The sequence below is a fragment of the Ipomoea triloba genome, chromosome 2, assembly GCF_003576645.1.
Source record: "Ipomoea triloba cultivar NCNSP0323 chromosome 2, ASM357664v1".
NCBI lineage: Eukaryota > Viridiplantae > Streptophyta > Magnoliopsida > Solanales > Convolvulaceae > Ipomoea > Ipomoea triloba.
Genome location: NC_044917.1, coordinates 4,925,433 through 4,948,184, shown reverse-complemented (window position 1 = coordinate 4,948,184; position 22,752 = coordinate 4,925,433). Strand labels below are relative to the sequence as shown.

At 35.4% G+C, this 22,752-nt stretch overlaps 4 protein-coding genes across 5 annotated transcripts; 1 reads left to right on the top strand and 3 right to left on the bottom strand.

Moving 5' to 3' along the window:
• Positions 1 to 226: 226 nt before the first annotated feature.
• Positions 227 to 5,191, bottom strand: LOC116009933 (probable serine/threonine-protein kinase At1g54610). 2 transcript variants are annotated; one of them, XM_031249138.1, is made up of 8 exons: positions 4,139 to 5,191; positions 3,523 to 3,807; positions 2,984 to 3,301; positions 2,481 to 2,708; positions 2,106 to 2,206; positions 1,713 to 1,833; positions 1,025 to 1,492; positions 227 to 768 (listed from the first exon to the last, which is right to left on the bottom strand). In XM_031249138.1, the coding sequence occupies exons 1-8, from the start codon at positions 4,571 to 4,573 to the stop codon at positions 553 to 555; spliced, it is 2,172 nt and encodes a 723-aa protein (XP_031104998.1). In that variant the 5' UTR covers positions 4,574 to 5,191; the 3' UTR covers positions 227 to 552. The 2 variants fall into 2 exon arrangements, with proteins under 2 accessions (XP_031104998.1, XP_031104999.1); XM_031249139.1 differs by having other exon boundaries at positions 1,025 to 1,489; positions 4,139 to 5,186.
• A 4,079-nt stretch (positions 5,192 to 9,270) lies between these two features.
• On the top strand, positions 9,271 to 11,721 carry LOC116010499 (pentatricopeptide repeat-containing protein At1g11710, mitochondrial). Its single transcript, XM_031249931.1, has one exon. It carries the CDS (start codon positions 9,654 to 9,656, stop codon positions 11,619 to 11,621), a length of 1,968 nt encoding a protein of 655 aa, XP_031105791.1. The 5' UTR covers positions 9,271 to 9,653; the 3' UTR covers positions 11,622 to 11,721.
• A 99-nt stretch (positions 11,722 to 11,820) lies between these two features.
• LOC116010500 (mannan endo-1,4-beta-mannosidase 2-like) lies at positions 11,821 to 15,124 on the bottom strand. The gene is made up of 6 exons (XM_031249932.1): positions 14,761 to 15,124; positions 14,246 to 14,650; positions 13,632 to 13,829; positions 13,101 to 13,223; positions 12,683 to 12,894; positions 11,821 to 12,391 (listed from the first exon to the last, which is right to left on the bottom strand). The coding sequence occupies exons 2-6, from the start codon at positions 14,624 to 14,626 to the stop codon at positions 11,989 to 11,991; spliced, it is 1,317 nt and encodes a 438-aa protein (XP_031105792.1). The 5' UTR covers positions 14,627 to 14,650; positions 14,761 to 15,124; the 3' UTR covers positions 11,821 to 11,988.
• Positions 15,125 to 19,330: 4,206 nt separating this feature from the next.
• Positions 19,331 to 20,085, bottom strand: LOC116010501. The gene has a single exon (XM_031249933.1). The coding sequence runs from the start codon at positions 19,960 to 19,962 to the stop codon at positions 19,459 to 19,461; it is 504 nt and encodes a 167-aa protein (XP_031105793.1). The 5' UTR covers positions 19,963 to 20,085; the 3' UTR covers positions 19,331 to 19,458.
• Positions 20,086 to 22,752: the final 2,667 nt, after the last annotated feature.

Sequence of the window (22,752 nt, the reverse complement as noted above, 5' to 3'; positions counted from 1 at the left end):
TGGACAGTTCAGTTGGTCACGTGGATGAAATTTGAGAAGAAAGATGGGAGCTCTTTGTGCGTAATAAGCAAACATCTAGTCTCTGTGTTTAGTTGAGTCACCATGATTTACATCTTCCCATATACTCTGTCGGACCGAGACATGGAAGACTGTGGGGTTGGGGATTCAACCTTTTGGAAAGAAAAAATAAATGTGCTACTCAATTACTCAACTTGGACCAAGATGGTGACTTATTAGTTTGTATAAATTAAAGCACACTGGGAAAATGCTGTCACTGTTATGCCAGTATTCAAGAATCAAGATGGCCACAAGCTCACAAACTGACTTCAACTCCATTTCAGAGGGCTCAACACTGCAGATTTTTGGGCAAAACAACACAATGCCAATTCACATATATTCATAAAGATGACAAAAAGGAAAATGATTTTCTAAAGAATGCTGATATGCAGTGACTGGCTATATATTCATCCCTTCCTAAACAACTGTACATCTCACTCACTATCTACTCTAAATTTTTTACACAACAAATCTCTGCGAAGAACTGATGTTAATCTACCTTCTCCCCAGACTGGAGATGTATATAGAATTAGCCGCTGTTTGCATTCCTTGCGCGTGGGCTCTGTCAAGTCTCGCCTTCTCAATCCTTGATCGTCGAGCAGCTTCCTGGATGCGACGATCATGTTCTCTCAGCAATTGTTCGACTCTGTTGGATGAAACAAGTAGTGGACCAGAAAAATGGGCCTTGTTTCCCTTAACTCCACATTCGTGCTACGAAAGTAAACAAACAGCTAATTAACACACAAGTGCAGCTAATAACATAAAAACAGATTCATACTGAGAGAGGCAGATCAAAACAATACGTGGAGATCAAGTTATTCACGTGAAGTTTCACAAAGCAAAACTGGTTAAAGGTTTTACTTTGGTAATGAAACTTTGGTGATTCAGAAATTTTAGGATTTTAGTTACGCTTCACAATTATAACGCACAGTTGAGGTATTATTAAGATCCACAATATGAAACTCACCGGAGCAGGTTCCTTGGCACTGGGCTTTCTGCTTTCAATGTGGCGTGAACCAGCAAAGTTCTGCACGTAATGCTTTTGATCCTGGTTCCTCACGGCTGCTTCAAGTAATGCCACGGGCACCTCAATTTCATTTGCTGAGTCCATACGTGAAACACCAAGTCTATCTTGCGAGTCCCCAGGCAAAGCTGACCTTGATGCTACTAAACCAGTTAATTTGGATAAATTGGCTCTAATCGATCCAATGGAAATATCGTCATATTTCTTCCCAGAATTTGCCCACTGCATCGCTGGTGCTAGAGGTCCGGAATGAGAATACCTCTCTGAAAGAGGTTCGGGATGATCCTTGCAAGTTTCTCTTACAGCTTGTGGTGGTCTAGGCGCATCAATAGGAAAACCAGATGCAGATTCCTTGTGTGGGTTGAATTGCTCGCTTATGCTCTTGCTGTTAGACTTGTGCTGCCTCATCTGCTATAAATGTAAAACAAAAAATATGTAGCACTAAGAAAGATATGACCAGAAATAGCCAAAAATTATACGGGACAACATAAAATCTGTAGTAACTTTAACCTGGCTGATAAGAAACTCACAGCCAGCAGGATTTAACCAGAAAAGAAAGTACAATAATGAACTTGAGCTCTATACGGGTTCCCTAACAAAAATATATTGCAATTGATGTCCAATTAAATACCTTCATCGGCCTAGTCAGCATGGCATTGACATTAGATGCCAAAACTCCTCTAATCTCTTTCGACCCTCCTCTTGAGCGCTTATCACTCATCTGACCCTTCTTAGCTTCGAGGGCTGCTTGCCTATGTATTTATTTGAAACAATAACACAGAGTAAGTCTTAGATTCTTTACTGATGAGAATAACAAACTATAAAAACTAGAGATGCTCAATTTTATCCATTTAGCGAATTCAAAAACGAGTTATAAGTTTCTTATAAATGCGAGGTATGTAAAGTTACAAATGAAGAACTAGTGCTACAGTTTCGAGGAACAACAGATCAAAAAAGGCCAAGAGAATTGCTAGTAAAGTTAATTGTGTATATGAGTATATGACGAAATATCCAAGAAGATTACCTTCTAGCTTCTTCTTCACGCAATTTTGCATCAATTTCCTTGCTGGGAGGGTATTTTGGCAAACTTGAAGCATCACAGGCGAATGGCTTTGTTGTGAAAAGCTGTTAGACAAAATAAAAATAAAAATTTAAGCAGGAAACCACAATTTTAAATTGTAAAAAAGATGGCAAATTAATCCATGAAATATGTAGCAGTTTGGATGTTGACAGCTTACAACATGAAAATAGCATGGCAATCAAGGGTTAAGAATTAGAAGGAATTTACAAGAACAGAAGTAGTATACATAGTACAATTGAATGAAAGATTATTAATGATGTTGTTCTTATTATTAAACTACAAAATTATTCAGAAACGCTTTTTGGCTGAGAAACTTACATCACTCTCTAAAGCGCTTGCTGCAGTTCCTCTTTGTGCAGGATCTATAGAAAGTAACGTTTCCATTAGTCCCACAGCAGTAGGGGGAAGATCCTTAAATGCCTCTGTGATACGCCGCCTATAAGGCTGTAAAGGTTTGAATACTGTTGAATGAGGTAATTTTTCTTTCCTCCAATAATCTTCAGATGGTGAACCACAAATCTTAAAAATTTTATGCAATTGCTCCACCTAAAAGAAAAACAATTCACACACATTACTTCTCTTCAACAGTAAAAAACAAGTTTATGTATAAAAACTAAAAAGACGTGTGGCGTGAAAACTTGTTACTTTAACAAAGAAAAGTTTATGGGTAAACAGATAGACATGCCATGAGCTTTTTATTTGCTAAAAATGCAAATGACAATTGAGGAAATTACCAAAAGAAAAAACCCAAAAAGAAGAAGATGAAGAATAGAAGAGGTGCATTAGCCATGCTCAAATGGTCAAAGCAAGTCATTTTGTACCTCGGTTCTACCGGCCATGATGGGCTTGCCAGTATATAATTCTCCAAGTATGCAACCAGCACTCCACATGTCTACCGCAACTCCATAGTGAGTTGCTCCAAGTAAAAGTTCTGGTGGCCGATACCAAAGAGTCACTACACGGCTTGTTAATGTAGCGCTTTGCTGATGATCAAAAAAAGTTGCTAAACCAAAATCTGCAATTTTCAAGGTGCCTTCATCGTCAATTAGAAGATTTGAGCCCTTTATATCCCTATGTAGAACACCTCGAGTGTGGCAATGATCAAGTCCTCTAAGAAGTTGCTGCATGTAACATTTGACCTAGAAAAAGTAAAAGAAAAGTGGAAATTAGTGTTCCATACTAAACTACAAATTCAAAGAAGGAAAATAATCATGTGGATGCATCAATATCTGTTCAATCTAAAAACATGCCTGATTGAAGATTGGAAATAAATCCTTCACCGAACATTAACCAAGCCATGCCCCACCCCAAAAGAAAGGATCAGATAACAGATTAGAATACAGAATCTATGGAAAAATACCTGTGGTTCAGTGAACTTAACGCCGGGAAGTGATGTCAATCCTGTGAGATCATGTTCCATGTACTCAAAAACAAGATACAAGCTGCAAGATGTTCTAGAGGTAACCATGCCTTCCAATTTTATTACATTTGGGTGATCAAGCCTTCGTAAAATCTGGATCTCCCTTGCCATAAACTTGACACTTTCAGGGTCCATATTATCAAACCTAACCCTTTTTAGTGCAACAACTTTATTATGCACCAGGTCACGAGCCTTGTAGACACTGCTATATGTTCCTTGCCCAATCTGCAAGAATAAAATGCTATCACACAACAACGAAAAAAAAAAAATCAATTCAGGAAAATTAGATACATGTTTGAAAGAAATACAGGCCTTAAAGAACTGGAAAGAAAAAAATTGTTGAAAAGATTAATGCTGAAAGAGTCACATTCACTTTCTTTTGATACATAACTGTAGAAGATTTCATCAAAGGCACATGGTGCCACCTCTATACAAAAGACTTAGCTGTATAAAACACATTATACTATGGCCATTAACAAACTACAAGCAAGTGCTATCCAAACTACACCTGCTAAATAAACTACAAAAGCAATAAGATCAAAGACCAGAATGTTACCTTATCCAGTTTCTCAAAAGTATCAGCTTTGCGGGGAAGCCATCCAATAATAGCTTCACTAGCAACCATAGAAAGCCAAGAAGGCCAACCAGCAGCAACTAATTCCCCCTCCACAGCATTGGGAACTTTACCATATCCTGGACTACCACTGATAATAACTTCAGATTTCTCTTTTATCTGCTCAAAATTATCATCCCTGACTTTTCGTGATCCAGTACCCTTCTTATCAACTGATCCTTTTCTTGCTTCTCCCTTTTCCTTCTCTTTTCTCCTGAAACTCTCCTTCCTCTTTGAAGAAATAGCTAGTGTTACTCGTGACTCTGGGGACCCTTTGATCCATTCTCTCTTCTTTTCACCCTTTACCCTTTCTCTCTTCTTTTCACCCTTTACCCTTTCTTTGGCAGCTGGGGAAGCTTTCCCAAAGACACAACCCATTAGAAACCAACAAAGAACCCACCAAGAACCTTCCTCTACTGAAATCAATACAAACCCACAAAAATATGCCTACCAAAAATCATCTTTCCACAACCCCATTGAAACAAACTACCACAAATCACAAATAACTATCCAATCAAGAATACTGCAAACAAATATGAAGAAAACAATAACCCAATACTCTTCAAATCAGAAACTTTCAGAAATCCCAAGTTTCAACCTATGTCTCGTACAAGAACTGTAACACCCAAAGAAAACCACTCCCAACTTTCTAAAAACTCTATTGAAACGTATAAATAAACATAAACCTTATGCTGACCAGCCAAAACTGCCGAGAATGTTGATCAGGCCTATTGATCTCCACAACTGTGTCATAATCTTCTAAGAAGCTCTCCCTGTTTTTGAATTGAAATTAGGAGAATAAAATAAAAAAGAAGTCTTTGGTTTTAAAGGAACGGTTCTGCCATGCTGCTTGACTGTTCAACGCGCTTATACCAGGCAATAATACATACGGAGGATGTGTGTACAAAAAATGCTACTCCGTATAAAAATCACATGAATTATAGATAACAGCGATGACGTCAAAGCAGTCAACAGAGGCTACAGAACGCCGTTTGTATGACAAAATCACCTTGTTGGAGTCAGAGAGGGTTGTTAGCGAATAGCGACACAAGAGAGGAGAAGAATCATAAAATGTATCGTTGACGACTGTGTGGAAGTAGATGACTACTATGACATTGGAGGTGTATGACTGCTAACCGGCCATTATGAATTGTCCGCGAGGTAGATGTGGATCCCTCTGCTTCACTCCCCAGTTTTCAATACATGTGTCCTCTATAAATACTTTTCTTACTGTTTTTTTTTTCCTGGAAGAAATAATCGTTTTGGTTGAGGAGAGATTAGGAAACTGCAACCACTATATATTAACATGTAATAGGCATAGTTACGGTAGGCGATGTCATAACCCCTAATTTGATCGAATTGAACGAATTAATTCGGCTGAATTTATCACCAACTCGATCAAGTTGGGCACCTAGGTGACCAGCTAGGTAGTCGTTGCCTATGGGGTAATTCGCTTAGGCCCATTTTTGCTACAGTGATAATAGGTTTGATTAAAAGGGTGTTGATAAGTCTAGACCTTGTGGTCTAATGGAACTCGTTTGCACTCTCATATGGAAGAAGGTGAGTCAAGCTTCGGTGGAGTCAATGTTGACTCTTTGTGCTTGTATTGTAACAGAGTCAACAAAAAAAAAAGTGATACGGTAAAATACGATTGTACGATGAAAATACTCTTGTATAAATATCAAATCGGGTACAAGTAGAAATACTCTATACGAGACCAGTCTACGTGACAGTGGGTTAGAGGTTCCCGGTCTCTTTGACTATTCTAGAGATGAAAACAACCAAAAGTCATTTATGCCGTAATAAATGCGCCTTTTATAGGCGACCTCGGGATGAGTTCCGGCCTGTTGGCATGCGGTACGCGTGTCGAGCATGCACCGGTCCGTGCAACGGTCCAATCCCTCGACGACTAGGTGTAAACCTTGGATGAGCTATGGTTCGAACCCCTACGGATACGGTAGCAGGTCGGGATGCGACTCTGAACGGTCCTCGAGAGACCGGGAGAAAGAGGGCTCCGGAGGACCTAAAATCTAACCTTTGAAGCGGAGAGTAGACCGGGAGGTCAGTAACTATAGACCGAGATTTCATCCCTATCAACTAGTATTAATAAAAAACAAATTAGTGATTTTTTGATAATTATACTTCACCTATTCGGTCACATTTTCCGAAGCTAGAAGAAATATTATGGTCATGTAGTTCATTGGGTTGTTGAGTTATTCTATTCATATTTTTTTTCATTTTATCTAATACTGAGTATCCAACCTATTAAAATGCATATATATACAACATAAAAAGCAAGAGCAAATGAAAATTACATGAACTGAGGTCTTAAAATGCCAAAAAAGTCAACTTTTAGGAATGGCTAAGAAAAGGTTCAAAATCCAAAGTCATTGTAGTTTGTCATAATAAGCCGTCCAAACACGCATTCCTCTCCTATGGATATGGAAAATTGAGCAAAACCAGCTCCTATGCAAATGAGCAAAACCATTGTGTATCCCATTCCCCTTTTTGTCAGGGTAATTTTTCTAATTTTGACTGCGAATTGCGTGTGGCATGATTGCGGTTTATGTAGTTCTAGTTGTTTCATTTCCGTTTTATTATATCAAAAAATATGTATAAATAATTTTTTTATTTATGAATTGTGTGTGGCATGATTGCGGTATTATGTATTGATTCATTGAATGACTAAAATAATCACAATATCATAAATTTAAGAATGTGTTTTACAATTTTTTTACCATAAAGATTAAAACAACTAATTTCAAATTACTGAAACCCAAAAATATTTTGTCATCTTCGTTGAAAGCCTAGATGGTCAACCCAAGAATTCGTCAAACTCTTTCAATTCTTAGTACATTCTACATAACAAATGCATATAAAAATCTGTCAGCTATACAGGATTTAATATTTGTGCATTCAATTCATTTGAAAAAGTCCAACATTATTGCCAAATTTGTCGTCTGCATGGTGGAAAAAACTAAGTTGTGGGGCTTTCCAAATTAAATTCTTTGATATTTCATCAGACAACTGCAGGCTTACTTTTCAGCACCGATTTGAAATTCAATATTATTAAATATATATCAATCATAATTTTTTTGGTTTTTTGGTTCCCGATTATTGTACCCCTTTCAAATTTGAACACTAACTATTAATTTTTTTTACATTTAGTACATTATTATTAAAATATTATCACATTTATGTCCTTCTAATAAGTTTATGATTTTCATCAACACTAACTCTAAGACCACTATATTCAACTATATATGGCCGATTTACATGTTGATAGAGTAATATACGCGAATACGAATAAAATACTCTTTATTGATGATTAGAACGTTTACAATACGGAATACCCTAGGAGAATCCGGTCAACGTGACAGTGGGTCAGAGGTTCCCGGTTTCTTTGACTAGTATATAGAAGAAAATAGCCAAAAGTCCTCCACCTTGCAATAAATGCGCTATGTATAGATGACACGGGGGACAGGTGCCGGACCAAGGGCATGGCGTACGCATGGTGAGCATGCACCGGCCTGCAAGGTGGTCCTATGTCCCAAGGCGAACGCTTTGAAGGCCGGACCACCTGGCCACTAAGGGCTTGGTGAGGAATACTAAGTGCACAGATGCCACCGACCATAGAAGGTCGGCTCCTCGCCCAGACCGGTTGGTCTGAATTGCCTGCCGGATGAGGGGCAAATATGAATATAGACCGATAGTTAAATCTGACCGGGAAAGTAGGTCGGGAAATTATCCCTATCACATGCTATTCAAATTCAAATAACAAAAATGCATTTTTAAAATAATCGACATTGCTATTATGAGGGAATTTCTGACTAAAATTGGCTAGAAAATTAATCAAATTAAAGTGACCTAAAAATTTAATAGCTATGTATTAAACGTGAAAAAAAAAAAAGATAGTCATCGATCAAATATGAGAGATATGCAATAGTCGATAAACTAACGGTGGAATATAATTCTATCAAGCTAAGTATGCCTTGAGGAATTTTATCATCCATTTGATGAGTTTGGACATTTCCATCATCCATGGCCCCATGCCCCTTGATTTGAATATATATATATAGAAAATTTGAGTAGGTACATAAAACTAGTGGATTTTGTGGACTGTTGTAATAACCATAAGTTGAAGTGTTGAACCAAAAAGTGATGACCTAAGTTGATTGGATGACCAACTCCTCTATTTATTTTGTATGGAGTAATTCCTATTTGAGGTCAAACACATGCGTCTTGTATTCATCATCGTCGTCATCATCAACAAAAAATAAAAAAATAAAAAAATTAATAATAATAATAATAATAATAATAATAATATGGTGAAATGGAAATTGAGCCTTTTTAAATTATTATATATAGTATAAACTATAATCCACGAAGGGTTTTAAAGTTTAAAAATAGTTAATATTGAAATACTATATTTTTTCATCTTATAAGTTAAGGCTGAACGGGAAACCGAAAAAGTCGTAAACTAAAAGAACTAAAACGACGTAGTTTTGGATCGAGGTGCACAATGCATTGTACACCCTGATCCACGATATAAATTGCCGCCATTGATGCCCCATACATAACAAAAACCCATAATAAATTAAGAGAGTTTACTTTGTTAACTGTCGTATAAGGCATAATTCAAATCTTATCAATAATTTTTTTTAAAAAATAGAGATATAAATTTAACTTTGTTGGCTCTCAAGTGACTTGTGTATAAAAAATTATGCTGGTAACATGTTTTATTTATTTATTTTATTATTATGTAAGGGCACATACAGACATGTTTGGTATGACATTTGGACGTAGTCCATAGTGTGTAAGAAAATAATAAATAATAATACCAAAAATATATGTTAAAATTTTTATGCGACTCGGGTAAAAAAATTAACTTTTTTTTTTAACTTTTACCTTTTAGTAGGGATAATTAAATACTTTATGATGGTTATAATGGATGATAAAAGTATGAAGTAAGTAAAAAAAAAAACTAATTATTTTTAATGTATTAAATTTAACTCTTAAAGATTATATGTGCTCCAACTACTGCAAGTCTGCAACTAGGCCACATAGAAGGGTTTTAGGGTTTATGAGGGACATAATAAAGGGGGTTTAAGAGCAAATGTTCCCGTTACTCTCACAGCGATGAAGGAAAAGCCGAGCAGTGGTCTTGAGTTGCAGGTTAATGGCACTGAGGGTTGTGGGCGAATTCTGGGAAACTATATTGTAGTCCAATGTTACTGCTTTCTCAATGTATTAATTCAAGTTCTGAATTATGCTGCTTATATTTCCATGGGTATTTGATGATTTGCTTGGATTTTTATATCTTTGAAAGAAAGGGTTCTGAGAACAGATAGATTTGAATGTCTATTGATCTTTTTCGTTGTTATATGATGACCTAAAACGATACTTTCAGTGAGTATGCAAAATCAGTCTGTTTTATGATTCGGGTGAGTTTAAGTCTATGGTTGCAGGCTTGTTCTCGCCAAAAAGGAGGCACCTTTTTGTTAGAGCTCTTCATTTGGGCAAGCAATTCGCACACCCAAATACAGAGGATGTTCTGTTTCGATCAATCTGTGTGAATTTGAGGGAAAATAAATGGAAATTTATGGACCAAATATGCTCTGGACTCACAGGGTCTGTGCTTTCTCGTGCTTTCAACGAGTTCCGGAGCTCTCCCCAAGTAGTGTTGGAGTTCTACAAGAGGATTGGTGGAGCAAAAAGTGTCTTGAATTCGCTTGAAAGTTGTTGTGTTGTGGTTCATGTGATGGTGTGCTGTAGACATTTTGATGATGCTTTGTGGTTGATGAAAGAGTTGATGATAAGGAAGGGGATTTCGCCTTTGGAGATTTTGGGAGGGCTTATTGATAGTTATGATGTAGGTTGTGGGAGTAATGCTGTATTTGACACATTGGTTAGGGCTTGTACTCAAATTAGGCTGACAGATGGTGGTTATGAGGTTATAAAGAAGTTGAGAATGGAGGGTCATATGGTTTCGGTTCATGCACTGAATAATTTTTTGAATCATCTGTTAAAGTTAGATGAGGTTGGTCGCTTTTGGCTGGTGTACAGGGAAATGGTTTCTTGTGGCTATATGGAGAATGTGTATACTTATAATATCGTTATTTATGCCCTTTGTAAAGAATGTAAATTGTTTGAGGCAATTTCTGTGTTTTACCGGATGGTAAAGAGTGGAATAGTGCCAAATGTTGTCTCCTTCAATATGCTTATAGATGGAGCTTGTAGAATCGGTGAACTTGATTTAGCATTCAAGCTTGTTAGAAACACCGGAATTATGTCAGGAGGCGAGGTATTCCCTAATTCAATTACCTATAATTCTCTCATCAATGGGTGTTGCAAGTTGGGGAGTTTAAGGATTGCAGAAAAATTTCTTGCTGAAATGATTGAGATGGGTTTTGAGCCAAATGTAAGGACCTATGCAACCTTAGTTGATGGGTACTCAAAAAATGGTAAATTGGAGGAGGCATTTATGATGTGCCATAATATGATTAGTATGGGTTTATTGCCAAATTCAGTAATATATAATACATTAATTCACCAGCTATACATGGAAGGAGATGTGAATGGGGCTTCCGGTTTATTGTCTGACATGATCAAGAGAAATATTCTTCCCGACAACTTCACCTACTCGATTCTTGCCAAAGGGCTCTGTAGAAATGGCCAAATGAGAGAAATTCTCAAGTATTATAAACAGATTGTGGAAAACAACCTTGCAGAAGATGCTTGTTCTCACAACATTCTTATTGATTATCTGTGTAGAAGTGAAAACACACTTGGGGCGCAACAAATATTTTGCAGTATGTTTGTTCGGGGGTTAATTCCAGACCTGGTCACTTATGGTACTATGATCAATGGATTCTGCCAAGTAGGCAACGTTGAAAGTGCTGTTGAGGTTTACGATGACATGATAAACACGAAGAAGAATCCCAACTTAGTGATTTATAACACTATAGTCGATGGATTATGCAAAGCTGCCTCTGTAGATGCAGCTAAAGGTTTGGTTGATGCACTGAAAGGAACTTCTGTATATGATGTCATAACCTTTAATACATTGCTGAATGGGTATTGTATAAACGGTGAAATTGAAAAGGCGCTGCATTTGTTCTGCAGTATGAGAAAAGGAGGTTTATCTATCAACACGGTTACTTACAATATTCTGATCAATATGATGTGCAAATATGGATTGATTCAGCACGCCAAAGAACTTCTAAGTGTGATGATCACACAGGGTATAAGTCCCGATGCTGTCACATACACAACGCTACTCACAAGCGCGAGCAAGATAAGCAATGCTGACGAAGTTTTACAGCTGCACGACTATATGGTGCTGCAAGGAACAATTCCAGATAGCGACACTTATAAAGCTGTCGTTAGTCCACTTGTTGAAGCCAATGCCTCGGGTTTTCTTTGAACTTCAGTTGTAGGGCAAACAAGAGTGGCTTCTAAGCTTTGTATATGTACTTGCCAATTGTGCATAAATTTGTTAATTTCATAGTTTCTCTTGATGGTAATGCATTAAGATGTTCCTTTTGTGTTTACTGTTGAGTTGGAACCATAATGTTTTTAAGTTTCTTGTGATGAGAATCTAAAACTTTTTGCTTGCCAGAAAAGAATCAACCTGGACTCATTCATTTGATGAAGACTGCATACATGGTATAACTACACAAAGTAATTACAGCCTGATTTTCCACTGGTAAAGATTTCAAACAAAAGAATATGGCCAGATATTTTGCACCATGGCAGAAAATTTCACCTAAATGAAACATTTAAGATGATCATCACCTATGGGAACACAAATTTATCAAGTGGTCCTGTGAAGACAGTGCACCATGAACTCTTGCAAGCCTACATGAGTGTTCTGCAATCAACTGATATGTGGAAGATCTCTCCCAAGGAACAATCCCGAAATCATCATTATACTCTTCCATGCCTTCGACGAGGAACTGCCAGAAAAAGGAGCCTGCGCCAGCCTTGTTTCGTCTTGCAGATTTGTACATGATGTCGAGAATAACCTTGAAGAATCGGTCCCGTTGGGATGGTTCAAAATCCCTGTTCTCAGTTGACAATCCGAATTCGGTGAACATGATAGGTTTCTTCAGTTCCCTTTCCCCATCTTCAATGTGAGAAAGTGTCCATTTGGTCACAAATGCCAATTTTTCCTCGAAACTTTGATTATGAAACCTGGCATCAGCGCCAACATTCTTTATCAACAACAGGAAATGAGAAAGTGGCAATACAAGTTCAACTAAATAGCCATGGGAAAACAAGAAACTATCTACAAAGTCACTTTCAATTTCTGTTTCATCCTTTCTGTTAACAACCATATGGAGTACCATTTTACTCGGTTCCTCACATTCATTTCGCTTACATACAGAACCAAGTCAATAATATATTAAAGGGGTCTGAATCTTTTAAAATTCATAACTTTCTAACAAAAGAAATTTATGAAGTGAACGTCAAAGAAAGGCTCACCAATGGTCAGGGTATACATGGACAGAGGCAAAATCCACAGTTGAGAGCTTAGTATTGCGAATGAAGTCTGTTCCCAGACCAGCAGCCCAAAACTCTGGATTGACTTTCATCTTTGTGGGACTTTTTGGACCATAAAATCCTTCAAGGCCAATAGTAAGCAGATGATTCCTGTCAATCGACTTTACAAAGGTTGACATTTCTTCAATCCAATCCTGCAATTCTACGGAATACAATTAATTCATATCTGGGCAATGGATGGAGAAAACAGTCTCTCTCTGTGTAATTGAATAGTTATGTGCTCAGATTGCACAGACAAAAAAAATACAGCCTGAAACATTATTGTTTCCAAGTTCCAACTCAGAATAGAAAAGTTGGAGCAATTTAGCATTGCAGTGTGGATAAATAGTTCAAAACTTACTTGGAGGGTGTCGCCTGAAGGATCTGTCAGGCACCGAGGTTCATTAATCAATTCCCATGCAAAGATAGTAGGATCGTCCCTGTACTCGACACCTGTGATTGTGTTCTTCCTTGTTAGTACCGTCTGCAAAAGAACAAGGGAAAAACGGAATTAAAGGGCGTTATGCTAATGAGTTTCTAGTCTAAACTATAAGGGAGATACAAGGATAAAAATCTATGGTTGTGCACATCCAGCACACACAACGCAATGCATAGCATCAAAATGGGAAAAGCAATGCCATAAACAATATTTTACGCACACCAATAGGCAGCCAAAGCAATAAAACCAATAGAATCAAGGTGAAAGATCATTAGTAACAAGTAAAACAAAAACAATATGAAGTAACTACAAAGCCAAAGTTCATGATATAGATTAAACACCATTTAATCTACAGGTTTAATGGGTTTTATGTAAACCTCATTAAATGCTGCCTAACATACAATTTAGGCAATATACTTAAGAACAATTTAGGCAATTGCGCAAAAGGATTACCTTAACATAGTTTTTGAAATAATAGCGGATGGTTGGATCATAGAAGAATGAATCATTAGAAGAGCTTAAACCAACACCCTCTTCCCATGCCCACTTCACATATTGTGTCTTCCCACCATACGCTTGCAAGTTATTAACCAAGCAAAGTATCAGCCTAATTCCATTTTGTCGGGCTTCAGCAAGTACATGGTCTAAGGCCTGTCATACAGCATTTAGCAGTGCGTGAAACTTGAACCAGAGAGGGAGAAAAATAATGGATACTTGTATATGACAAGGTAAACAAAAAGACACGACTTCTCCGAGATGCAAGTCTGTGGACCATATTTGTTCCCACTATGAGAAAACAAAGGAGATCTCCACAACACTAAAATTGACTAATCAGAAAAGATTTGTAAGCCATAACCAAAAGCTTTGGAGATACAATACAGTAGAAATGAGATCATTTCCAAAATCTATAAACTAGAGCTACAAACTGGCCAAGAACTCCAAGAAGAGAATCCAATGGACAGATAAAAACATTAAATAATCTTTAAATAAAAAAAAGTAATCATAACTACTAAAAGTGAAATAGATATAATATGATATCATGATTATGGAAATGCAAAAACTCTTACTCTAAATACTCTTTCATCAAATCTCCCAGGGGAAAGCTGTAATGCATTATGTTCACCATCATTGAAGGCCCAAGTTCTACACACGGTGAGTCCCATCTTAGCACCAGCTTGCAGCATGGCTCTAATTCTTGGTCTTCTGCTCCCATCCACAGCATGGTCCATCAACCAATAAGAGTTCCACCCATTGATATAGAAGGCTTGACCATCCACAAAAAACTGAGTCCCATTCCTCTCCACAAAATTTAATTTTGTTTCTTTCTGGACATCTACCCATAAGTCCCCAAAACACAGGTAAATAAAAGTCACCAAAGATGCAAACCCAATGGTGGGGTAAAACAGGCCATTTCGTTTTGCCATTCTGCTAATAGGAGATTTCACCATCAAAATGAGAAAGACGAACAGTGCCTGTAATATCAAGTCCAAATCAAGAAAAACGTTGACACTAAAATGGTAGCAAATGCTCCAAACCAAAGAAATTGATGAATGTAGAACACCAAGATGGAACCTTTTTGTACCTTGGATCTTTCTGGGTTCCCAATATTTAGGATTCAGGACAATCAGATCCCCCCTGCTGCAAATACCACCCTCTGCAATAACTTCAAAGTGGTCCAAGAATCATCAATGAGGCTCCAAAAACTAGATGCCCACATCAAACTGCATAATGGGTGTTTGCGAACTTTGGTGAAGGGAGAGGAGGATGGGCGGGTGTTTTTTTTTTTGTAGCTTCCTGTGAATCCCTGTGATGGTGTGATGGGCGAAAATGAAAGCAGGAGAGACCAGATGGGAAAAAGATTCACAGAAAGCAAGAAAGCTCAGCTAAATGTTCCCCATTAAAAAAGAAACTGTCATAATCAGATGAAATCTAACAAATGGAGAAGGTTAGATTTTTGTGGTGCGGTAGATATAATTTTGACCCTAATAAATCATTTTGATATATAAGGTATCATAACTTTGGTTAGTCCACTCTTAAGCTTCCAAAACTTTGTATAAGATAAATCCTGAGTCACTTCGTGATTTACTCTAAAATTTACAGCTATTATATGCAGAATGTATCATTCTTATCATTTTGTACAAGATGTGAATCAAAATTTATTTTCACCATGCCTAGTAGCTATTTTGATACTCCACTATTAAATATTACTTCGGTATCATGCAAGATTTAATCATCTGACTATTATTATTATTAGTTATACTCCATGTACTCTTAAATTATACTCCATCACTTTTACTATTTGATGTGACAGATAATGATAGACTATTTTATCACGGGGTCTCAAGAAAAAAGTATACATCAATAATGAGTTATACTACATGAACTTTCAAATCTAACTCCCTAATGTAGCAAATACTGGTAAACTACTTTTTTCATGTGGACCTCCATACAAATGTGCATATAAAAGTTTTGTGTTTGAGAGGAAAAAATGAGAGTACACAGAATATTTTACATTAAGGATTTGTTTGGAAACCCGGAAAATGATTTCTGGAAATCATTTTCCGGGTTTTTGGTGTTTGGGAAGTAGGGAAAATAGAGTCAATGGAAATGAACTTCTTGGTCAATGGAAAATAAGTCCAATTTTATGGAAAATGACTTCCCCTTTTTTTTGGGGGAAGTCATTTTCCGGAAGTTTGCTTCTTCTTTCTCCTTTGCTTCTTCCATCTCCTTAGGCCTCTTAAATGCTTTAACTTCTTCATCTTCTTGACATCTTCAACTTTTTCTTTTTGTTTTTAAGTAATAATTTATTTTTTTATTATGATATAGATATTATAAGTTTTATTTTTTTTTATTTGATATCTGAAATCAGTCGGCCACTTTTATTTTTTATTTTTTTATGAGATAGATATTATTTTGTTGTGATTTTTTTTTGTGATTATTTTATTTTTTGGATTGTATATTTGTTATAAATGTTGTTACATTTAAACAAATTAATTAAAATATTCAATTATATAATTCTGTTCATTTTCCTACCCATTTTCTGGAAAATAAGCCAAACACACCAACACAGTTTTCTGTTCTATAGCCAAACACAATAAAGGAAAATATTTTCTGAAAAATGACTCATTTTCCAGAAATCATTTTCCATAAACCATTTTCCTGCTTTCCAAACACACCCTAAGAATTTAAGAGTGAATGAAATTTGAGAGTAAAACCTGAGAGTCCATATAATAATTTCATATTATTATTATTATGTGAAGAAGCATAAAGTTAACACCAAGCGATCAATCTTGCGGGTTTCATGGCCATCTTTGAAATTAGTTCAACAAAACTTTATTTTCCACACAAACACACACATATATATAAAAGATGTCTGCGGAAATTTCAGTTTAGTTATTGGAAAAAAAAAAAGATTGCACGAAATGTGACAGTGACACTTGTCCTAGGTAAACAGTGCACCAGCTACCCATAAAGCACCAGAGTTTAATTTTGTGTGCTTTACCGACACTTATCAGTACAGTCGACAGTGTACAACTCAATAGGACAATAGCCGACACCGTTCTCTTGAAGGGAAAATATTTTATTGTGAAACCTACACAATGGTTGCTTCTTTTTCTTTTTATTTTTTTAAAATATGAGATGCATTATTTTGGTTAATTATTTCTGGCCACCCTTCCAAAATAGTACTAGTAATACTCTTCTCCCAAACTCGATCCACATTTATTTATAATTTTTTTACTATTTCCTATCGTCCCAAATTAAATTTCCCTAACTTTATGTGTATAATTTAATTTAAAATTAATTTTTTATTCATATATTATTCATTTTGAATATAAATATACAAAACTTATTTTCTCAGTTATAATAATTCGAACCGAATTTGAAGTAATCCAAATAAATTTATCCGCACAAAACAAAACTGCATAGCAACCATTCACATGCCATTTTTTGTTTTTGCTAATTTTTCAACAAGCAACATGATTACAATGTAGTTCCAAAAGAAACAATGATTAATGGCTTTCCAGATTTAATGCATGCATCGTTTATGTACGTACTCAATATTCCAGCTTCCAGTAATGGAATATAATTATTGTTCAGGATTCTTCCTTTCCTTCTTTCTCAATCTCGTTTCTCCTAACTATATATGTGTCTATATATATGCAAGATAAAGACTATAGTACATCAAAACAAAAAACAAACTTCACCCACATTGACAGCTCAATTGGGTACAAAAGTAAGTTTGAAAAAATAAACAGATAAACTTACCCTGAAATAGTGGTTAAATAGGGTGTAGCATGTTTTTCGTACTTAAAGGTCACAAGTTCAATTATTGTTAATAATTTGTTGTTGATTTTATTCAATTCACGTCTATTAATTGTGGATTCCCTCGCAACTTAAAAAAAAATGAAAAAGGAAAAACGGTGGAAAATAACAGGGATGTGTGCTAATTATGTACCTTAATTAATACCTTGCTTCGTGTGTGTTCTCATTTATTATTGCGGACTACTTTATTGGAAATAGCATGGACCCCATATATTCTATTATTACATACCATTATTAACAACAATTTTTTTTTTAGTGAACCAACAAATTCTATTATTATTAGGTACATTTAAAAGCTAAGAAAAATGTTTTTTTTTTCCCTTTCTAATTCAACAGTGTAAGGAAGCTAAAGACGTTAAAAGATATGTTTTTCTAATTCAACAATTTGGAAAAATTAATAAACAAACTACTAATACAACTGTGATTCAGTGAGACGAAGTTAAATTCTACGCTACAATTCAAATTGAACCTAAATTAATTTTTAAATGATTAAAATGCTAAATACTTATCGATAAATAACAATTATTCTAAATCACATCTCAACTCGTGATGTATGAGATACAAATTATTATATTGAACCAACCATGGTTAGAATCAATCAAATTATAAATTGATCATCAGTCAAGTTGGTCAGATTGTTAACTTTATAACCACAATATTTCAAATTTGAATCGCAGCCTAATGCACACATTTAAATAGTAGTTACGAGTTTCCTCATTACCCATATATATATATATATATATATAGATCTGATATCCCCATTTCTTTCTTCTTTTGAATTTGATAGATACAGAGAATGTTGGAAAGTATGTGGTTTTGACCCAAATCCATTATATGAGGTATGATAGATTTCATCAAGATTTTGACCCAATAACGCATCGCCAGTACACATTACGGGCCTTTTAATTTGCTTTCTGGATACTATACTTGCTTCTCAATCCATCTACCTCATCTCATGTCACACCCAATAATCTTTATACCCAATACCACATATTTAATATATTATAAATTTATTATATTTTAAATTACTCATTTTTAAGGTATTGCAAATTCAGTATGTATTATAGATCAAAATGAACATATAATATGTCAAAAAGGAACATTTATTAGATGCATCGATTCAAGATATAACAATTGCATATACTGCCAAATCTTTTACAGAGCATAAATATTTACATTTTAAACTTTAATTTCTTTTAATTTTTGTCAACCAAATCACATTTTTTCAATTCATAATTAATTTTTCAGTTTTATGTAATTATGACCACTCAATATTGTGTTTGACCGTTCCAACAGTATACACACGCAGTTGATTAAACAAAACAAGTTACATAATATAATATATGATAAAACTGATAATGCGTTTGTTGAACATCTAATTACAAAATATTTTTAATTGGATGAGTACTATAAACTACAAAGTAATTTCGAAATGATATATAAAAATTGGGAATCTCTCGAATTAAAATATACTGTAATAAATATTTATTATTTATTGATGCTTGGAGTTAAAGTAATATTATGTCACTACCAAAATTAGTTATCCTCCAACTTCCGGAAAAGAGACATTGTCTGCGTTTTCACCGTGTTCAATTTTAGTAACTTTTTTTTTTAGAGTGATACTGAGTCTGTTATTATCTGTTCTATATTTGTTTATCAAATATGGCCAATTTAAATAATTAAAACAAAAATATATAACCTAAGAAACAATTTAAGCAGCATCATATATTAAAATCAGAAATCGTACACACAAAATTAGTTACTGTTATCCAAAATTGGGGGAAAAGAACACTAAACAAAATATTCTAGGAAAATTTCAACTATCTTCAAAAAAAAAAAGGAAAATTTCAAGTTTTTAGTAATTACATATCCAGGGAGGTAAATTTGAAAATTTTCTAAACAGCCCCATAAACTTAGGGGATTTTCAGATTGAGCCGCCGGATTGGATTGGTGAGAGTCAATAATCAGTGGCGCCGTCGTCTCTGTTCCGACGGAGAAGGGCGAAGTAGCCGAGAACGGCGCAGAGGGCGGCGACCACGTTTCCCTCCTTAATCAAGACCTTAAACACGAATCCAGAAATTTCAGCAGTGAGCTTCTTAGCCTCCATAACCAGAGCTCTCCGAGGCTTTCCGCAGAAAGTGAGCAAGACCAATACCGTGATCCAAGTGACGAGGGTGGCCGGAACGGCGACGGCGAGCGCGGCGACCATGGAGAGAAGGCCGAACGCTAGGCCTAAGATGACGGAGGCGTAAAGAGCCGGCCAGCCGGAAGATGACGTGGCGGAGGAGGTGGATTCGTACCAGGAGAGAACGGATTTGAGGAAGTTCCAGGAAATGGAAAGGAGAAGGGTGTAGACGAAGATAAAGAGGAAGGCCCATGTCCTTCTCTTGCTCATCACTCTTAGCAGAAACATGGATGAATTATAGGGTGGAGTTTGAGGTTCTTCATTGGTTTCCGCCATGGATCTTTCTTTGGTCTACAATTACAGCAGCATAGAGATTAGAGAGATGGTGGGTTTTGTGGAAATTGATTTTTGGGGGCTTTGGGTTTGGGGTTTCAACAGAAAGATGGATGGATAGATAGATGGATTATTCTTGGTTAATGGTAATTGGTAAACAGTGCGGAGTTTTTCAGGACAACTTTGGGCCCCACGCACTTGCTAACGTTGCCACGTTGTCAATGAATGAGTAGTCGTTCTTTTAAATTTTCTTAAAATATACCAGGTGTTAAACATGATTGCGAAGACCTAGGCATGCTTAAGAGCATCCACACCATTGTATAATAGGAGAATCATGTCAGTATAAAAACTAAGATTAAGAACCTTGAACTGATGTAGGAGATATTTAGAGAAGAAAGAATTCATTTGCTAAAACATGAATATTGTCAGTTTTGACAGAATTAAAAAAAAAAGAAAAAAAAACAAATAAACCAAGGAAGTGCGCGTTTGGCGCACTTCCCGCCTCCACACGCGCCCGCTGGGCGAGTCAGAGTGGCGGTTGCCACTCTGACTTTTGCATTGCTTTTTAATTTAATTTTTTTTTTTTTACAAACTGTCAGGCTTTGTGATTATTTTCTTTTTTCTTTTTCTTTTTTTTTTTTCCTTCTCTCCATATTCTCTTTCCTAATCACACTTACAAAAACTCCTCAATAATCACGAGAAAACTCCACTGATAAGGATGCTCTAACCAAATCTCTAATAAATTTATCCTTGGTATTTAGGAATTATCATCCAAGCTCCAACTAGATTAATTCACTGATTCAGTATATAGTGTTTAAAATAAAAGATCAATGTTCAAAAATTGACTATAATATAGTCTAAGAATTATGTCCAAAGTAGGCATATTTTTTGTGCACACTAACATTAGTGAACTACTAAGTTATCGTGATTTACATCATTCTAAAAGTTCTATCAGATTAGAGTGTGAAGACTCTTAGGATTGGGATAGATAAAACCTTTTGGGGCAAGGAATTATAATCCTTTATGTTAATCTTCGGTAAGTTGGATCCTAAATGCTAGTCTTCCCTATAATCTTAGCTTCAACACTCTTTTTTAGCAACATCATTTACATTTGCCAATACGATTACTTGCTTCTTGATTTTTATTTTTTTTAAAATAACTTGCTTCTTCATTTTAAACTTGACAATTGGCATAGTGTGTTGATCTCCAAGGATTATTGGGTGCTAGATAAGGTTTGAAAGGTGTTCCCATATTAAGTATAGCCTAAGTAATTGCCTGGTTTATCATTACTTAATCATTAGAAAATAAATTTTGAAAGGTGTTCCCATATTAAATATAACAATAGCATAAGTAATTGTCTTGCTTATCATTGCTCGATCATTAGAAATTAATGATTAATTAAGTATATTAAACGTTTTCAATTGTATAAAATCTCCAAAAGATAGAAGGAAGAGGATATGTTAGCAAAATTTATTCTCAGCTGAGTATGTAGTGAGTACGTATGGTACTGTGTCCATTAACATTGGGAACGAAAATGTACGAGAATGACTGGTTCTGTGAATTTCCTTGAATCTGCATGTCCTTAAAGATTCCCCTTTCAATGAAATTTCAAGGCAAATATAATAGAAAAGTAGAAGAAAACCAGGTCACATTTTCACCATCACATCCGTCTCCTCATTTGCTGTAAATCTGTAATCCAATGAGACGGATTGGATAAAATAAAAAACAATAATCAAAATTTAATTTTTTTGAAAAAATATACTTTTAAATTTATACCATCATAAAATTACGATTTTGATTCTTACTATTATCTTCTTGGTCAAAAATGTCTCTTTAGTGCAGTGGTTTACAAACATTTAAGCCAACAAAATAAGTTAAAATGTTTATTTCTTTATTTTTTTTCTTTAATAAAAAATTAAAATGATAAAAATTTTAGTTTTGAGAGCGGGGTTATCATATTGGACTATTTTCTTTTTCTTTAGTAGTCAAAAGTAAGGATTCTTCCCTTCATTTTTCCACAGAGGACGGCGGCATGATGGCGGTGCATGGGATTGTGGGAAAAGCGTAGAGAACAAGTTTCATAATAGAAAAATATTATATCTACTCTCATTTCTTATTTTTACATATAAATTTTTGATATAAACATTTTTTCTCAGATTCACATAATAAAAATATTTAATATTTTATTTGTCGTAAAATTAAAGAAGTAGAATAACTATTTTGGGTAAGCAGTAAGGTGTAGGTCCCATAGGGGTGGGGTTGGGCAACTTTAGAATCCTCAGCTTTTCCACTTCTGAAGCAAACAGATGTTGAGCACAACATCTGAAAAGCTGAAATACGCAAAATGTTTTTATTATTATAAATTGCTATACATCTCCAAAACATCCCAGAGATGCAGAAACCACAAGTTTCAGACTCTACACCATAAATACTTGTACCATAAGTGAAATTGGAAAATGTTGTTTTAATTTTTTTTGTCTTTTAAATATAAATCCAAACTCTTGTCTCTTCAGTGGATTGATTTGATCAGGAAAGCATACTGCAAAGGCCTGCATTTATTTCAAGCAGGACTGCTACCTGTACCTTTGAACATAACTAGCTACATTCAAACACTTCACACCTAACAAACCAATGAAGATGTAAATTCTACAAGGCCAACCACAATAGTTAAACTTTGGTGTAGTTTTTGAGGAGTGTGATTAGGAAAGAGAAAATGAGGTGGGAAAAAAAAGAAAAGTAAAAAAACAAAGAATAAAACTGGAAAAAAAAAAGAGTAAAGCTAAGTATTTACGC